Source organism: Zootoca vivipara, chromosome 9 (assembly GCF_963506605.1).
Source record: "Zootoca vivipara chromosome 9, rZooViv1.1, whole genome shotgun sequence".
In the NCBI taxonomy this organism is placed as follows: Eukaryota; Metazoa; Chordata; class Lepidosauria; order Squamata; family Lacertidae; genus Zootoca; species Zootoca vivipara.
This window is the reverse complement of record NC_083284.1, coordinates 23,277,503-23,295,394: the sequence shown is the minus strand read 5'-3', so window position 1 is coordinate 23,295,394 and position 17,892 is coordinate 23,277,503. Positions and strand designations below refer to the sequence as shown.

The following is a 17,892-nucleotide window of genomic DNA, read 5'->3' as shown; positions in this document are numbered from 1 at the left end:
TGCTGTACACCTTTGACAATTGCTTTCTTACTTTATGGACTAGCAATATTACAAGCATTATTGTTGGAATGAACTCTTTCATACCTTTGAACTTCCTACAGTATTCTATGGGAGCAAGGGACTTGATTTGAATTTTGAAAATTCAAATTTTGAAAATTAGTAATTTGAAAATTACTAATTTTGAAAATTAGTTTTGGTTTAGTTTATATTTAATAATCATGCAATATTGAGACAATTATCAGCTGGTCACGTCTGTTTTGTGGCTGAGTACGTTTATACGTGATCTTGGTTTCTTTGTGTGTGACACTGGGGTGCTCATGTGTTGGCATTTCTAAGCAGACAAGCACACTCCACTGGCAGAAAGAAGTTTCTATACTGTGGACAGGGCTCAAAGTGCTGCCTTGCTCCATAGTCACCATGGAAATGCCCTGCATGTGAGCAATACAGGAATAGAGTTGAAAGAGCACAACAAAAACGAAAACAACAGGATGGTGCTAAATATTTGATAGAATTAAGTTTATATAATCACAGAGAGCCCTTTCCCAATATTGCCACACAATTTGCAGTGCGATCCTAGTAAGAAGAAAACCCTCTTGAATTCAGTGGGGATTTCTCCTCGGTACATTTCCAGCCATAAGGTTAGATATGTGAACCCAGCAGACAATAACAGGGCAGTACTTGCTAATTTATGGTTATTGGGGGATGGACAGACGACAGACTTTTTCATGATTTATAGCTTTTGATGGCTGAGCTCTTGTATACGGACTGGTTTCTTTTGCTGCATGAGAATATCAAGATGCTTCATGAGAAATTAATATATTCCCAGTAGTTTGAGACACCACCAAAGAACAGCTGGTTCTCTTAAATCCAACATCTACAGGCAGATTGTTGGAATATAGATCAAACTCCACCCTGTTAAGAGAGTGGAGGGGGGTCATAAACCAATGACACAAACCAATGAAATCTGTAATGGAAAGTTAAGGCTCCCTCCCCAATATTTTTCTTTCATTCACACAAACATTTTAAAAAATCTATCCATCTAGTCATTTCAGCTTCTTGAGTTAATAACAAGGCCTTGCCAACAACTCAAGAAGCCACGGTGATTAGATTATCTTTTAAAAACACTCTATTTTTAATATTTTTTTAAAAAAATGAATCTTCTGAGTGTCTCTTACACTCTCCTCATAGTGTTTCCTGCTCTCTTCCAATTAAGAAGCACCCTGCTGGGATTCTCACGAGCCCACTGGTTCTCATTGCCAAATTTTCTAGATCAAAGACACTGTAATAAATTCAGATAAGTGTTTCAGCTTTATAATGTTTTGCCAAAATGGGGCTCGTTGGTAGAGGAGAAGATTTATGCGAGAATATTAGGAGGCATTTACATGTACAGAAACCGAAGAGGGTAAAATGCTGGAACTTAACTGATTAATAACATTTTCTATGCAACGTTAATAGCTTTTAAGTACTCATCTATGAATACAGTGGTACCTCGGTTTATGAACACAATTGGTTCCGGAAGTCTGTTCATAAACTGAAGCGTTCATAAACTGAAGCGAACTTTCCCATTGAAAGTAATGGAAAGTGGATTAATCCGTTCCAGACGGGTCCGCGGAGTACTTAAACTGAAGCGTTCATAAACTGAAACATGGGTGTAATTGGTTCCGGAGGTCTGTTCATAAACTGAAGCGTTCATAAACTGAAGCGAACTTTCCCATTAAAAGTAATGGAAAGTGAATTAATCCGTTCCAGATGGGTCCGCGGTGTTCATAAACCGAAAATTCATAAACCGAGGTTCCACTGTACAAAGCTTTTGTGGTTTGTCATTTGTTTCTAAATGTGGATCAGGGCCAGGACCATGTCAAATACAAGAAAGGGAAATCTGATTAATTCTGGTCTTTTTAAATGATAGGCATGCTGCATAATGGGAGCTCTGTTAATTTACCCAGATATTAAAGATTTGTGGAAAAACTGTAAGTTGGCTTCTTGCTAACTTCCTGCTGGCAAATAAATAGTAAATGTCACATTCCATGCGTGTGGATATTGCCATAAAATAGTTTAGTGACCAGTTAACACTCAGCTCTGTATTGCTTTATCTAAATACCCAGGTATTGTTATCTTAGTCCTCTGTCTGAAAATGATGACGAATAGATGAGGCTAAAGGATCTGAAGCTGAATCAAGACACAAATGAAGTGGATGGGAAATTCTAAAGCCTGTGAATGTATTGTTGTTATGCTTGCACAGGGTGGGGTGCTCAGGGGCAGAGGAAGGGGGTGCGGTGGGAGCAGGCCACCGCGGGTGTCACCACTGAGGGGGGTGACAAAATGCCAGGCGGCACTCACTGTGGGACCTGCAGCGTGCCCGAGCCACACGTCTCTCCTGGGAGTGACACGTGGCTTGGGTGCCCACAGACGCCATGCTGCCCCAAACGGTCTGCCTGCTGGCTCCCTCCCAGCTGTAGGGCGGCTGAATGGTTAGAAGCAGGCAGACTCCTCGGAGGCCCCGCAGAGTGTCCTGCCCCAGCTCGCCCCACCCCGCAGGTGTCTGGCCCCGCCCCTAGATGTGCGCCGCCCATGTGCCCAATCGGCTTGCTCCCCACTGGTGTGTGTGTGTGTGTGTGTGTGTGTGTGTGTGTGTGTGTGTGCTCCCTCTGTCACAGCAGGTTCAAATCCTGAGGTTCTCCTGGATCCTACTTTGCTCCTGGAAAGCTAGGCAGCATAAGTGGCCAGGAGTCATTGGGATAAAATTATTGCTGGAAGCCAAATGCTCTACAAGCTGAACAAAGGCTGACAATTCTCACACACTTCCCTTGGAGTAATCCTGGTTGAAAGCATTAGGACTTGCTTCTGAGGACTACATACAGTATAAGGTTTCACAGTTTCTAGGAGAGTGTGGCATATCATTCTAAAGTCCCTTGTCACCACAACTTACAATACAATATACTTTATTCGACTGCGGAACCAATTGTGTTTGTAAACCGAGGTACCACTGTAGTTAGAAATGTGTGAAATTTGCACTATTTATTCCATTTGAAGAGCATGGGGTGTGTGTGTGCTTCTTTTTTTAAGGATGAGGACTCTGAATTCCTTGCTGTCATATTCTGGTTTATATGGATTTATTAATTGATGAATAATTTTGAGAGCAAATGAGTCTTGCCACTTGACAAAATGCTTTCAGCCCATGTTGTCTGCCTTACATTGGTTGGAGAAACACAAAAATTTTTCAGTCAAACAGAAATCCACCTGGCCCTGAATTGCTTTCTGATCCAATGCGACTCCATTTCTCTGATATTCTTCTAATACATGGAATACTTTTGGACTGCAAGTTTTTTGTGCCATCAGTTATGACCAATAAAGATTACAGGGTCATAAATCGAGGACTTGGAGTGCCATTAAACTTTTACAGTTTGAATGTCATTCAAGTTTAACATCTGGAATTACCCTGGGCTGCACTCTAACTTGTTTCTTCATTTGTTACATTTTATATTTGGCAAGGTATTATTAATAAAGCACTGCATTCTTTTCTTCCTACCACCCAGGCTTACCCTTGCACCAATGACAAGGAGTGTGAAGTTGGGAAATACTGCCACAGTCCCCATCAAGCGACGTCTGCCTGCATGATTTGTAGGAGGAAAAAGAAGCGTTGTCACAGAGACGGCATGTGCTGCCCTGGGAACCGCTGCAACAATGGTATCTACTATATGTACCACTTTGATGCCCTTTGAACAACATGGATGGCTCAATGTATTAACTCTCTGTCGATGCACAATCCACATACTCTAGAACTGCACAGTCAATAAGTAGGGAAGTCTAGAACAGGCATCCCCAAACTTCGGCCCTCCAGATGTTTTGGCCTACAACTCCCATGATCCCTAGTGGTCAGGGATGATGGGAACTGTAGGCCAAAACATCTGGAGGGCCGAAGTTTGGGGGTGCCTGGTCTAGAACAGCAAAAACTGATGTCTACAAGATCGATCGGGCAGTCAGTGTTTATTATGGCAAACAGCCAGCAGATTAAACCAGAATTTCTGCATAACTCTCTGCATAAACATTTAAAATGATCAATATGGGGTTTTATAATCAATATACAGTACTAATTATGTGTACTTGAAATACATGTGTCTACAGGATCTGTCTGTGGATTCCTCTAACCATCGTAGATATAAGCCCTCTTCAGGTGTTCAACCTGCGCGTGTGAGGGCTAAAGTGGGTAGGGGGTGGGGTGAATGCATTAACCCTGCCCCAGTACTGACAGGTGAGTCTCCTTCATCCCTGGCCTTTGCTTATTTAACATGAAGGTCTGAAAGGGACTTGTAAGTGCATTTGGCTAATCTCCTCCATATTAGAAACCCTCTTAAGGCAGGGTTCTCAGCGGCAAGGAAGCATGAAAGCAGGTTCTCTCAAACTGGAGACAGACCTAGTGAAGGGACGAGCCCTGTTGATTTGACAATGGCAAAACAAAGTAAAACAAAGTAAAATGAACCTTTTTTTAAAAAATAAAAAAGGTTAGCTTGTCAAATTTGAAATACAGTGGTACCTCGGGCTACAGACACTTCAGGTTACAGACTCCGCTAACCCAGAAATAGTACCTCGGGTTAAGACCTTTGCTTCAGGGTGAGAACAGAAATTGCTTAGTGGCGGTGCAGCGGCAGCGGGATGCCCCATTAGCTAAAGTGGTACCCAGGGCCGGCCCTACGGCAAGGCTGGGGGGCGCAGGGCCGCCAGGGGGGCACCACGCTGCTGCGCCCGCCAGACAGCCGCGCTGGGAAACAAGGCAGGGGGGCGCTGGAGGGATCTTTGCACCACGGCGCCAGGGCAACAGATATGCTTAAGATGTCCCTGGTGGTACCTCAGGTTAAGAACAGTTTCAGGTTAAGAATGGACCTCCAGAACGAATTAAGTTCTTAACCCGAGGTACCACTGTACTGTACCAAATATAAGCACCTATGTATTGATCATAGCTGCCAAGTCCGGATCGTAAAGATCCGGGATCGGCAGCGCGCTCATGGCCGGAAGTTGCATGACGCAACTTCTGGTGGCGCTTCGCCCTTCTATGGGCACCAGAAAATGGCGGCGCCAGAGCCGGAAGTCGCTTCCGCGCATGACCGAAAACACGTAAAAGCGACTTCCGCCGGCGCCGCCGCCATTTTCTGATGCCCATAGAAGGGCAAACCGCAACCGGAAGTCGCGTCACGCAACTTCCGGTCATGCGCGGAAGCGACTTCCGGCGCCGGCGCCGCCATTTTCTGGTGCCCATAGAAGGGCAAAGCGGCACCAGAAAAATGGCCGCCGGGAAGAAGCAAATTAAAGGGACAATGCCGGGATTTTCCGCCAAACGGGAGACCGCCGGGAAACGGTAAGAAAAAAGGGGTTTTCCCGGCGGATACGGGATACTTGGCAGCTATGGTATTGATTGTTAGATGAATCAATAGACAGATCCTGTAGACCTAACGTTTGATGCTTTGCTGTAGTTTTATAATTAGAAGCCTCCCAGAGTGGCTGGGGAAACCCAGTCAGTTGGGCAGCATTTAAATGAATTATTATTATTATTATTATTAACAATTAAAATCCCATCTTAGTCACAAACTCATGAGCAAAGAGGCTCTTCTCTGTGTCATTCTGTGAAAATTGTCCTCTGCCATGTTATTCCCCCAAGAACCCTTCCATTGTAACTCAATTCTATTCATCTTTCTAGGTATTTGTATACCAGTAACTGAGAGCATTCTTACTCCCCACATCCCAGCCTTGGAAGTACCTCGCAACAAGAAAAATAATCATTATCCCACTAAGGATTTGGGATGGCAGAATCTTGGGAAAGGGCAGACCAAGCTGACACACACAAAAGGTAAGGCCGTGTTGTCCATAAACTGCCTTGAAGAGATGGTCTTCTGAAAAGCTTTTTGCTTTGAAATGTTTAACATTGCCATGAGAGAGAGAGAGAGAGAGAGAGAGAGAGAGAGAGAGAGAGAGAGAGAGAGAGAGAGAGAGAGAGGCAGGCAGTATGGTGTCTAGTGAATCACAGTCTGATCCTGTGGCCGTATCTGGCTTCCCATTTTGTCTGCCCTCTTCCTCTGGGACTAATCCTCTGGGACTGATACCAAGTCAAATCATTGGTCCACTGAGCTCAGTGTTGTCCTATCTAGTAGCGGGTCTGCAAGATTTCCAACCTGAGCCTTTTCCAGCTCTACCACTGAGCTGCAGCCTCTTCCTCTGAAAGGAGAAAGGGAAGGCGAGCATCTTCTACCTTTCTCCTGTCACTGTTTACTCACTCAGAGACAGCAGGTAAACAAACAAGTAAACATGGAGGAGGAGCATCAGGGTGAGGGCATGATATCAGTTGGCAATGGGTTCCCTTGAGCAGGTGAACCAGCATAGCTTTGAGTTCAAATCAAACTCCATGAATGGTCTTGGGCACTTGCTCATATATTCTATTTAATTATTTGAAGCATTTCTATCATTTATCAAAAAAAATTCTAGCTGCGTACGAAATTATTAAAGACAATTAATGCAATGACAAGCAATAATTCAAAGATTAGTAAAAACTATATTGCACGGTAAGACCAAAAGCAGGTTAGAAATAAATCAATTTAAAGAAGGGGATAAAAAAATGCCATTGGAGGAACAGTGGTGAACTACTTTTCAGGGGTTAAAAAAGGTAAAGGGACCCCTGACCATTAGGTCCAGTCGTGACCGACTCTGGGGTTGCGCGCTCATCTCGCATTATTGGCCGAGGAGCCGGTGTATAGCTTCCAGGTCATGTGGCCAGCATGACAAAGCTGCTTCTGGCAAACCAGAGCAGCACATGGAAACACCGTTTATCTTCCCGCTGTAGCGGTTCCTTTTTATCTACTTGCATTTTGACGTGCTTTCGAACTGCTAGGTTGGCAGGAGCTGGGACCAAGCAACGGGAGCTCACCCCGTCGCAGGGATTCGAACCGCCGACCTTCTGATCAGCAAGCCCTAGACTCAGTGGTTTAACCACAGCGCTACCTGGGTCCCCTTTTTCAGGGGTTAGCCAAGCCAAAAAGAGACAGCTTAGTAAAAAAGAGACAAAGCCTTAGTAACAGCTTGTGTTGTACTGGTTTGATTCCTCTTAAGCATGCAACTTTTGAGTATGAAAGCTCATACTGTAATAAACAGGTTAGTGCCTAAGAGGAGCCAAGGAAGGGTGTGTGCACATCACAGAATTTGGGCGATTGGAAATGTGAATGACCTAAAAGTGCAGTCCTGCAATGCAAGTGCATTTACTCAGAAGAAAGCCCTGCTGCATCCTATGGGTCTTATACCCTGAAAAGTGAGCATATGATTGCAGTTATAGCCACCTATGCAAGTATTTGCAGCCTTTTGTTTAGACTAGGATTTTTTTTCTCTCTCTCTCTCTCCCTTCCCATTCCCCCATGTTTTCGTTCTGTTCCTCTGTGTACTTTTAAGAATTAAAACAGCATGCTCCCACTCCCCCCTTTTCAGTAAACATATTTACTGTGGAAAAGTCGTGCAGCACATTGCTTGAAAGGATCAAATGACACATTTGTAATGCACCTCTTTGGTACATAAACAAGACACCCACACCAAGCAAGAGAGCGATGGCTTGGAACAGCCCAAGGAGTGCCTCTGCAGAGACGTATCTTAACTGTGTGTGGCCACCTGATTTGAAAGAAGACTTCTCCCCACTTTTATGAAGTCCCGTGCCTTGGCAGTGGAAGCTTGTTTGTTTGTTTATGAGTATTTGTATTGCATCCAACGGTAATCCAGTTCCAAGAAGATTCGTTGAAATTAGTGAGCCTCAGTCACGTCTAGTAGTTTCAATGTGTCATCAGTAGGACAAACTTTGGCTACAACTCTTTATAGCCCATCCTTCCATGGCAATAACATATTTCTAAAAACCCTGAAATGCCATGTGAGTGTTTTGCAATGTGCATTTCGTAATCTTTACCGTAGTTTCACAGGATGCGGAGCTACTCCATTCTAGCATACTGAATTAATCAGATGCTCATATACAGCGATAGCAATACATACATTCAGCAATGAGTTTCCTTCATAAATATGACTGGAAAGAATGAGGTCTTTTTTAATTGATCAAAGCTGCAGTCTTAAGCACGCTTACCTGGATAGGCCCCACTGAAGAAATTTCTACCTCTCTTTCAAATCAGAACCAGTGAAGGCGGTGAATGTCCTGTGTGTGTGCCTCCACCCCTATTGTTCTGCCCAGACACTGAGGTCCAGTGCCGAGGGCCTTCTGGCGGTTCCCTCGCTGCGAGAAGCCAAGTTACAGGGAACGAGGCAGAGGGCCTTCTCGGTAGTGGCACCCACCCTGTGGAAGGCCCTTCCACCAGATGTCAAAGAGAAAAACAACTACCAGACTTTTAGAAGACATCTGAAGACAGCCCTGTTTAGGGAAGCTTTTGATGTTTAATAGACTATTGTATTTTAAAGTGCACCCAAAGTGTTGGGGAAACCCAGCCAGATGGGCGGAGTATAAATAATATATTATTATTATTATTATTATTATTATTATTATTATTATTATTATTATTATTATTATTATGGTTGGAGGATGGATGGCAGCTAGCAGATTGAGTTTGAATCCTGACAAGACAGAAGTACTGTTTGGGCGGGTGGGTGTGAAGGACTCCCTGGTCCTGAATGGGGTAACTGTGCCCCTGAAAGACCAGGTGTGCAGCCTGGGAGTCATTTTGGACTCACAGCTGTTCATGGAGGCGCAGGTCAATTCTGTGTCCAGGGCAGCTGTCTACCAGCTCCATCTGGTATGCAGGCTGAGACCCTATCTGCCTGTGGACTGTCTTGCAAGAGTGGTGCATGCTCTGGTTATCTCCCGCTTGGACTACTGCAACGTGCTCTACTTGGGGCTACCTTTGAAGGTGACCCGGAAACTGCAACTAATCCAGAATGCGGCAGCTAGACTGGTGACTGGGAGTGGCTGCCGAGACTACATAACACCGGTCTTGAAAGACCTACATTGGCTCCCAGTACGTTTCCAGGCACAATTCAAAGTGTTGGTGCTGACCTTTAAAGCCCTAAATGGCCTCGGCCCAGTATACCTGAAGGAGCGTCTCCACTCCCATCGTTCAGCCCAGACACTGAGGTCCAATGCCGAGGGCCTTCTGGCAGTTCCCTCGCTGTGAGAAGTGAGGTTACATGGAACCAGGCAGAAGGCCTTCTCGGTAGTGGCACCCGCCTTGTGGAACGCCCTCCCAACAGATGTCAAGGAAATAAACAACTATCTGACTTTTACAAGACATCTGAAGGCAGCCCTGTTTAGGGAAGTTTTTAATGTTTTATTCTATTTTTAATATTCCATTGGGAGACACCCAGAGTGGCTGGGGAAATATTATTATTATTATTATTATTATTATTATTATTATTATTATTATTATTAGTGACCTACATGCATAGAACTGGACTAGTAGTTTGGAATCTTAAACACACTTACTAGCATTAAATTCTGTGTCACCTTTGAGTAAACTTGCCTGGAAAAGGTGCTAAAGAACATAAAAAGAAGCTGCTGGATCAGGCCAGTGGCCTAGCTATGGTAGTCCAGCATCCTGTTCTCACAGTGGCCTGTGGGAAGCCTGCAAGCAGGACCTGGACACAAGAGCACTCTCTCACCATAACCATCATGTCCAGGAGCCATGAATTTGTCTAATCCTCTTTAAAGTCATCCACATTGGAGCCTTCCCATTGGTGGGTAAGCCTACAGTACAAAATTTCATTGCAAGTCCCACTTCTGGCATAGTTTCTCCCTCAACTGTATTGTGCTGTGAGTTTTTTTTAATATATAAAGCCCATGTTTGATTCCTTTCCGTGCTCTTCTTCCCTGTATATTAACTATGCAGTTGCTTTTTTTTTTAGGCCACGAAGGAGACTCCTGCTTAAGGTCTTCCGACTGCACTGAGGGCTTTTGTTGTGCTCGCCATTTCTGGACCAAAATTTGCAAGCCCGTCTTGCACCAGGGGGAGGTGTGCACCAAGCAACGCAAGAAGGGGTCCCACGGCTTGGAGATTTTCCAGCGATGTGACTGTGCCAAAGGGCTGTCGTGCAAAATCTGGAAAGACGCCACTTACTCTTCAAAAGCGAGGCTTCACGTGTGCCAGAAGATCTGAAGGTGGACTGGGAGACTGTCATTCAGAGGCCGTGAAGAACTGGCAAAATGTACGCATCGCAGCATCGTCGAATGCAAGGATTGTAAATAAGAACCAAATGGCCGAAGTATGCATTGTTGTGGGAAGAAACAACATCCCAAACTGAATTATATTTCTGCCCTGGAGGTGAATACGGTGGCAGCTGGCCTTTCATTTGTGACGTGGTGCCTCTCTGCCAGACATTTGTGGAAAAGCGCTGTGCCAATGACATTTGACATTTAACTCATGTTTTTGACGTATGGCTTTGTGAATTCTCCACATTGGTTGTGGTTAGGTTCCCCCCCCATTATGATTGTAAAATATTGCTATATGACATATTTACAACACAAAGCAGTGCTTTGCCAAATGACTTTTCTATCGGCACCTTCTTGGGTACCGAACAAAAAACCATCTTAGTAAAGTGAAGCTATCAGAGGCCAAAGGGGGGAATTACCATACATGTCTTTATCTGTTAACATTACCCATGAACAACCCAAGGCTGTCACTTGAATGAGAAAGCTTCTCCTGCCAAACAAGGGATACGTCTGGAAGATGCAATGCAAATGGAAAAATTTCACTCATTACACACACACACACACACACACGCCTGGCAAAATCTGCCTTGAACAGAGGTAATAAAGCAGAGATGATGTTTTCGATTTTCATGCTGTTAAGCATTTGGACCACAACACCCAAATAATTTCATCTTCATAGCCAATGGCTTCTGTTGGTCTCAGTTTACTGCTAGCACACAGGGGGCTAACAGAGAAAAAAAGCAAAGTGCCCATGAATGCATTCTGAGCAGAATTGTATACTGAGCTGCTAGCTGTAAATAGTGGGGAATTGTGGGTTGTATTGTGAACTATTTTTTCAGCTTTGCCTCCGGCTGGGGCATCCAGTGTCCATTGACTGTGCATACTACTAAATAACAGCATCAAGAGGGCTTTCAGTACAGATCTTCTGTGGTTTGGAGACATTAAAATGAAAGCATCCTATGCCGGCAGCAACAGGGGGGAAATGGAAAAGAAAACGAGATGGACATGGAGGCACAAAGTGTGATCAGCAAATGGCATCACATGTTAAAATATAACAACTCAGACTTGCAAAGATTTGGAATGTGGATAGTATCACTTGCTGCTGGATTCCCATTGACTGTAGTGGATAACAGTGTTCACTATCACCGCCACAGTATTAATGGACTGACAAAGATGAATGGTGACCTGTTCAATCATTCCACCACCACCCTCCTAACACTCTTGCATTTTCTTTTACTATACTATACTTGTTTTTCAAATGTGTTATTTGTGTAAGCGCTGGAGCCTTGAAAAGGGGTAGGATCACTCTCCAGGAAATATTGTTGATTATTGGCATTCCCTTTTTAAATGCTACTCAGAGGCGGGGTGTGTGTGTCTGTGTGTGTTAGACTGAGTTTTTCCTGCTACCATGTGCCATTTGCAACAGCAGTGTGATCGTATCTATGTGAAAATGAAGCATCTGAAGCAGTCTAACGGAAAAGGGGTTCCCTGGCTATCTCACTTTCCATAAGCCATATTTTCCTGGCTTCCCGTAGCCACCTTATGACAACGTGCCATGAAAATTATGGTCTATTTGTAACCAGTATCGAAATTTCTCAGTAAACGCAAGCCTTATGCTACATTTTCTTTATCTCTATTTTTTTTTAAAAAAGGTAACTCTCATATATTTGTGAATAAGGAGAATGATTTATCATGTCATTATCGAACCAAAGGGTTGGAAGGTACCTAAAATTATCTAGGAGCATGTGTCTACACTACAAATAGAAACTGGATTTGAACCAGTCCATCTGCCATGGCTTCTTCACTAACTGTCCTTTAGGGAGAGTGCTGAGAATTATTTTAAGATTCCACTTTGATGGACTTCAAAGAAAGCCATGACAATGAAATGGTTTTAAGAGCATAGTGCCTATATATCCTGGGTTCAGCCCTTTGACCTCAGGCCTTAGTATCAACACCTATGCACAATATTCGGGATAATGTACACCCTCTCAGGCATGGGCAAGGAACCTGTGGCCTGCCTAGTGCTACTGGACTACCAATGGCCATCCTCCTTGACCCTTGGCCATGCTGTCTGGGGCTGATGGGTGTTGAAGTCCACCATCATTTGGAGGACCAGCAGCTTGGGGAGCATATTGAGTGAGAAAACAGTGGTGGGAAAATGGCAGACTGACCTCTCTCTTTCCATGCACAACTTCATTCAAAAATTCAGCCTTCTCATTGAAAAACAGCTAGGTCTTCATTTCTAGCATTTGTGTGCAACATGTAGTTTGCATGTAGATGGCAACATATCAGTAGCTAAGAACAGAAGCAAACTAACTAAGATTAGGTCAGAGGGATTTTGCCCATGGTTGTATTTTTCTAAATAATAATATTATTTACAAAGGACTATGTAAACTCCAAAAAGGAAAGGCTTAATTCTGTATCTCACTGGGACTTATTTTAAGGACTGAATACAGGAAACTGTAATTGGCTTACTTTAGTGGAGAGGTGGGAAACCTCTTCCACCTCTCTTACCATTGTCTCTGTGCTGCCTAGGGGTAGAGAGCCCCAGTTTCCTCTCCACTGCATCACATGGAGTACTACAGGTTTCCGCCAAGGCTCTACTGCAATGAAAACAAGACTAAGGCTGGAAAAATGTACAGTTTCAAGAAGACATTTTCATTTCTGAACGCCCTTAAGGGATGGAAGTGCGTATCTGAAATCCTTTTGCCTCTGTGAGACTACAGGAAGGAGTCGGTGTCCCTCAGCACAGCCAGAGTAAAGCTCCCACTCATTTAAGCGTTATCTGATGGCTTCTGCATGCCCTTCCCATAATTCTCCTGCAAGAACTAGCATTTGAAGTAATTTATTTACAGGAAATGTTTAATGAGATGTATTTTCTTATAGAAGATATTTCGTACAGAAAGCTTTTTGCAGCAAACTATACTTGCAACTTGTCGACTTTGTAATTTAGAAAGAAATGTATAAAAAGATTAAATATATTAAAATGTCCCTTTGCCCACATTTGTCTTTGTATTCTTTGCTCATTTGCTCACATTCGGGGTGTTGCCAATGCAGACTCTGTACCCACAGAGTCCTCTTCCACTGCTGAAATAATTAAAAAAAAACAAAGATCACTTAAGCCAGGCATCCCCAAACTGAGGCCCTCCAGATGTTTTGGCCTACAACTCCCATGATCCCTAGCTAACAGGACCAGTGGCCAGGGATGATGGGAATTGTAGTCCATAACATCTGGAGGGCCGAAGTTTGGGGATGCCTGACTTAAGCTGTCATCCTAAAATGGGGTTGACGGTTGGGGAGGAAGAACCGAAAGTGGACAAATCCATTGACTTACTGAGCTGCTTTTGGCAGGGTGGAAGTGAAACGAAAGGTACAACCTTCCTCTCCTCTGTGCTTTTCTGGTTTTCTTTTGTTTTAATCCAATTTCTTTCCCACTGAGGAGCAAATTATGCCAGTCGTCAGCAGACTTTTAACATACTCTCTGCATGGAGGAGGAGTGAGGGCCTTTTCCTTTTCCTGATCTGGCTCTCACATCCTTTCCACCTCCTTCCCTCAAATGCCCCACCTAGAAATGTGGCCACCCCATTTAAATAGGAAGGCTGAAGCTTTCGTTGCTTGTGAAATTACTCTTGCCAGTAGAGTAGAGTGGACAGGAGTAATACTCTTCCTGCTGCTGTTGTTAATTCTCAAACAAACATGGACTTCCTTCAGATAACCCCAGTAAGCAAACATCATATATTGTTTACCATCTTTTAAAGTGTACCCCTGGGCTCAGATTTTAAGCATGTTTTAACATCAAGGCCAGGGAAATATTTGTGCAAAATATTTGTACAAACAACCGCCCTTATCTTTGCACCTCCCAGTATTGCCATATGGAATGCATCTGATTCTGAAGCAAAGAGGCCTTGTTTCTTTCTGACTTGAACCCACAAGAGCAAGACCCATCAGGATATAGCCCACAGGCTGCACACTTCAAACAACTCACAATCAGATCATTGAGACTTATCTTCTCTCTATGTCAGGCGTCATCCTCCCTCCCTCAAACTGAACCCCCCAAGTTTCATAAAAGCTGTAATTACCTTAAAAAAATAATCCAAAATCCAAAACATATACTATTTGGTTTGGGAAGATCATCCCCAACAAGGACTGATTTCTACAGTAACTAAGTTGATGGAGATGAGACAAAAGGAAATGTTACAAGACATCTGTATGGTGAGCAATAAACTGTGCAAACAATATACTTTAAATTTATAATACTAAAGCAGATATGTTTTGTCTGTGAACTGTTTTTCAGAGGGTGTAACTCCGACATCGTTCAAACTGCACTGGCATTTCCAGTCACAATTCAGTGAATTGAGTCCTTAGCTATATAAAGTCATAAACTCTGGGAGTAGGCAACTTGGAAGAATTGCCTTCCCCCACGTAAGTTTGGTCAAAAAGTACAATCATTATCACAGGCAGTGCTCTTTGTCCTATTGCCATTTCTCAGAGGCTGAAAATGGGACAGGACCTTTTCAGTTTTGGCACCCAGATTGTGGAATTACCAGTATGTTCCGCAAGAAGCCCAACTGACTCATTATTTACTGGCATTTTCCTGTGTTGACTCATTCATTGTTCTTAGATTCTTTCTCCCCTTCTGCAATCTTAACATCTGGTTATTGGTTTTCATCTGGGTTCTTTGTTTTAATCGCTTTACCAATTGTATGTTGTTTTAAAAGGCTTTTGTGAGCCATGTTGGAATGGGGCTGAAAATATAAATATTTTCATAAATAAATAAGTTTCCAGCAATATGTCTCTGCTCATTTTCAGCTCGGTGGCTGGGGGGTGGGGGGGTGGGAGGTGGGATTCCAATTTTGTCACAGTTTTTAAAGCAGTTCAAATTACATCAATTGCATGGAAGATTTAGAAGAGAACAAGCACACACCCCCACCCCCGATATCTTGGTTCTGGTCCTGAAATACAAGCTATAAAACACATTTAAAATGAAAATATTTTGACTTGAACATTTGAACTTACAACCTCATTGCAGAGAAAACAGAAGCCTTGGGTTCCTTTAATCATTACAACAGAACACTGTCCGAACACTAAGTACTTTGTGAACAATAATTGCCCCATCACATTAAGAAAATCTTATGTGAAAAGTCAGTTCTGTGTAGGACATTTCACAACTGCCATATGTAAATCATCAAATGTGACAGTGATGTAAATTACTACATGGGCACACAACACTTTATAAATATGAAAAACTTGATGAAATATATGTGGGGATTTCTGATTTTTGCACCATATGAACTGACCCCCCCACCCAAGCCGCTGTCCTTGTTTTAATGCTTTAAGCAACCAATCTTATGCTCTATAATCTACATTACTACAAGATTATATGCATATTTACTCTGAGGTCCTACTATGGTCAACAGGGCTAAACTTAAGAACAGCACTGCAAAATCAGTTCTAAAACTGTGGCTTAGGCTGCAAACCTATAAACCCTTAGTTGGGAGTAATCCTCAATGAATTCAGTGGGGTTAATTCTAAGGAGACATGTGCAGCATTGCACTGTAAGGCTGCAATTCTGTGCATAACTATTGTGGTGTAAGTTCCAAATAATAACTTTGGCTGAGCATGAAAAGGATTGGACCACACATCCCCATTCTGTTGCTTTTATCACCTTGGAATGTTGCGTATCTATTTCCTGTGGCTTGACCCCTGGAGAAGGCTAAGAAAATGGCATGAAATTGACATGAAATTGATATGCATTTTTAGATGCAGTGCCGACACATTTCTTTGAAACAATCGGAGCTAAATATGACAATAGGAAATTGCCAACATTCAATACCAAATGACTTTGTTCCTTGGAGTGAGTAGCCAGTGCATTTTCTAAAAAAGGGTTGAAGAAATTATGGCCTGCTCCCATCAGCCCCAGTCAGCGTGGCTAATGCCCAATGGTATCTGAGGGGGCCACACATTCCCCATTCCTGCTATAAAAAGCTACTTCTCAACATTTAATCTGAGGAACCCAACATCCAAGCACTTCAATCAGGAAAACAGAATCCAAGAAGCAATACAGAGGAAAGGCCAAGTAGGAAATTTGATAGGAGCAGGAAATGTAGCTTTAAACCTGGCTTCTTTGCTGGTGGTATCTCACCCTCACACAGTCACACTCCTGTTGCTAACCACCCCTGGGTTTGACCATATCGCATGTATGCAGCAAACCACATGGGCAGATATGGGGGCAATGTGAGAGCCAGTGTGGTGTAATGGTTAAGAGTGGTGGACTCGTAATAATAATAATAATAATAATAATAATAATAATAATAATAATAATAATAATAGGAGGAGGAGGAGGAGGAGTAGTTTGGATTTGATATCCTGCTTTATCACTACCCTAAGTGATAAAGCGGCTAACATTCTCCTTTCCCTTCCTCCCCCACAACAAGCACTCTGTGAGGTGAGTGAGGCTGAGAGACTTCAGAGAGAAGTGTGACTAGCCCAAGGTCACCCAGCAGCTGCATGTGGAGGAAACGCAAACCCGGTTCCCCACATTACGAGTCTACCACTCTTAACCACTACACCACACTGGCTCTCGTGAACTGGGTTCGCTTCCCCACTCCTCCACATGCAGCTGCTGAGTGACCTTGGGCTAGTCACACTAATCTGAAGTGTCTCAGCCTCACTCACCTCACAGAGGGCTTGTTGTGGAGGAGGAAGGGAAAGGAGAATGTTAGCCGCTTTGAGACTCCTTGGGGTAGTGATAAAGCAAAATTACTGCATCTTCCTGCACACCGTTTGTTTATTTTGCTTCTGTTTGAAATATGGCAACCCTAGTTTCTGCAGCTGTTCCTTCTTCTTCTTAGCCACCCAACCACTTTTGGAACCCAGGAGTAATTTCTTGTGTGATATATGATTCGAGGCTCAGGGCATCGTTGTGGTGTGGGGGAGCAGAAATCACAGGTGTATGAAGTACAGGTGGACTCTTTTGTGTGCCTGGCTAGTGGCCAAGCCCTCATATCTGCCTGAAAAAGAAGATAAGAGTGGTGGCCATCTATGGCCCTGATCATAGCTGCCAAGTCTCCCGTATTCCCCATTTTTCTAGCTGTTCTCAGCTGAAAAAACGGATTTTTTTGTTTTTTCCTGGTTTATTCTGGTGCGGCGGCCATTTTGGAACTGGACGGAGCATGCTCAGAAACGACTTTTGATGCAGCTCTGCCCAGTTCCAAAATGGCTGCAGTGCGACTTCTGGCGTGACGGCCATTTTGGAACTGGGCAAAGCAGCATCAAAAGTCGCTTCTGAGCATGCTCTGCCCAGTTCCAAAATGGCGGCAGCACTACTTCCGGTCTGCTACTTCCGGTCTGGTCCCTTATTTCTCCCACACAAACTTGGTAGGTATGGCCCTGACAGATTACCCCAAAAGGAACGTGGCTATCAACAACAAAAAAAGGTTCCACCAGCCTTGCTTCTCGGGTTAACCCAGCTGGCATAGAAACTCAGCACCAAACTATAAATGAAATGAGGGGGAAATACAGAATCTTAGCAGGGCAGTGGGGCTGATGGGGAAAATATCAGAACAGGGGAGAAAATAAGCAAATCTTCTCTGGCAACACAGACTTTTACCAGCCTTTGCTTTTACCATCCCTGTTGCATAGCTATTTTTTTAGGTATAAACAGCATACCTGCCAAGTTGCTGTCAGAGAAATAAGGGACCGGGCCGGAAATCGCAGACCGG

The 17,892-nt window shown here is 43.6% G+C and overlaps 1 protein-coding gene across 1 annotated transcript in view; it reads left to right on the top strand.

Annotated features, from left to right (window-relative positions):
- DKK2 (dickkopf WNT signaling pathway inhibitor 2) overlaps positions 1-14,894 on the top strand; it is a 60,886-nt gene extending 45,992 nt beyond the window's left edge. Inside the window, exons 2-4 of the mRNA XM_035113453.2 lie at positions 3,537-3,687; positions 5,693-5,842; positions 9,868-14,894. Of these exons, the coding sequence (XP_034969344.1) occupies positions 3,537-3,687; positions 5,693-5,842; positions 9,868-10,118 (552 nt within the window). The 3' untranslated portion in view covers positions 10,119-14,894. The remainder of the gene's footprint in view (positions 1-3,536; positions 3,688-5,692; positions 5,843-9,867) is intronic.
- Positions 14,895-17,892: the final 2,998 nt, after the last annotated feature.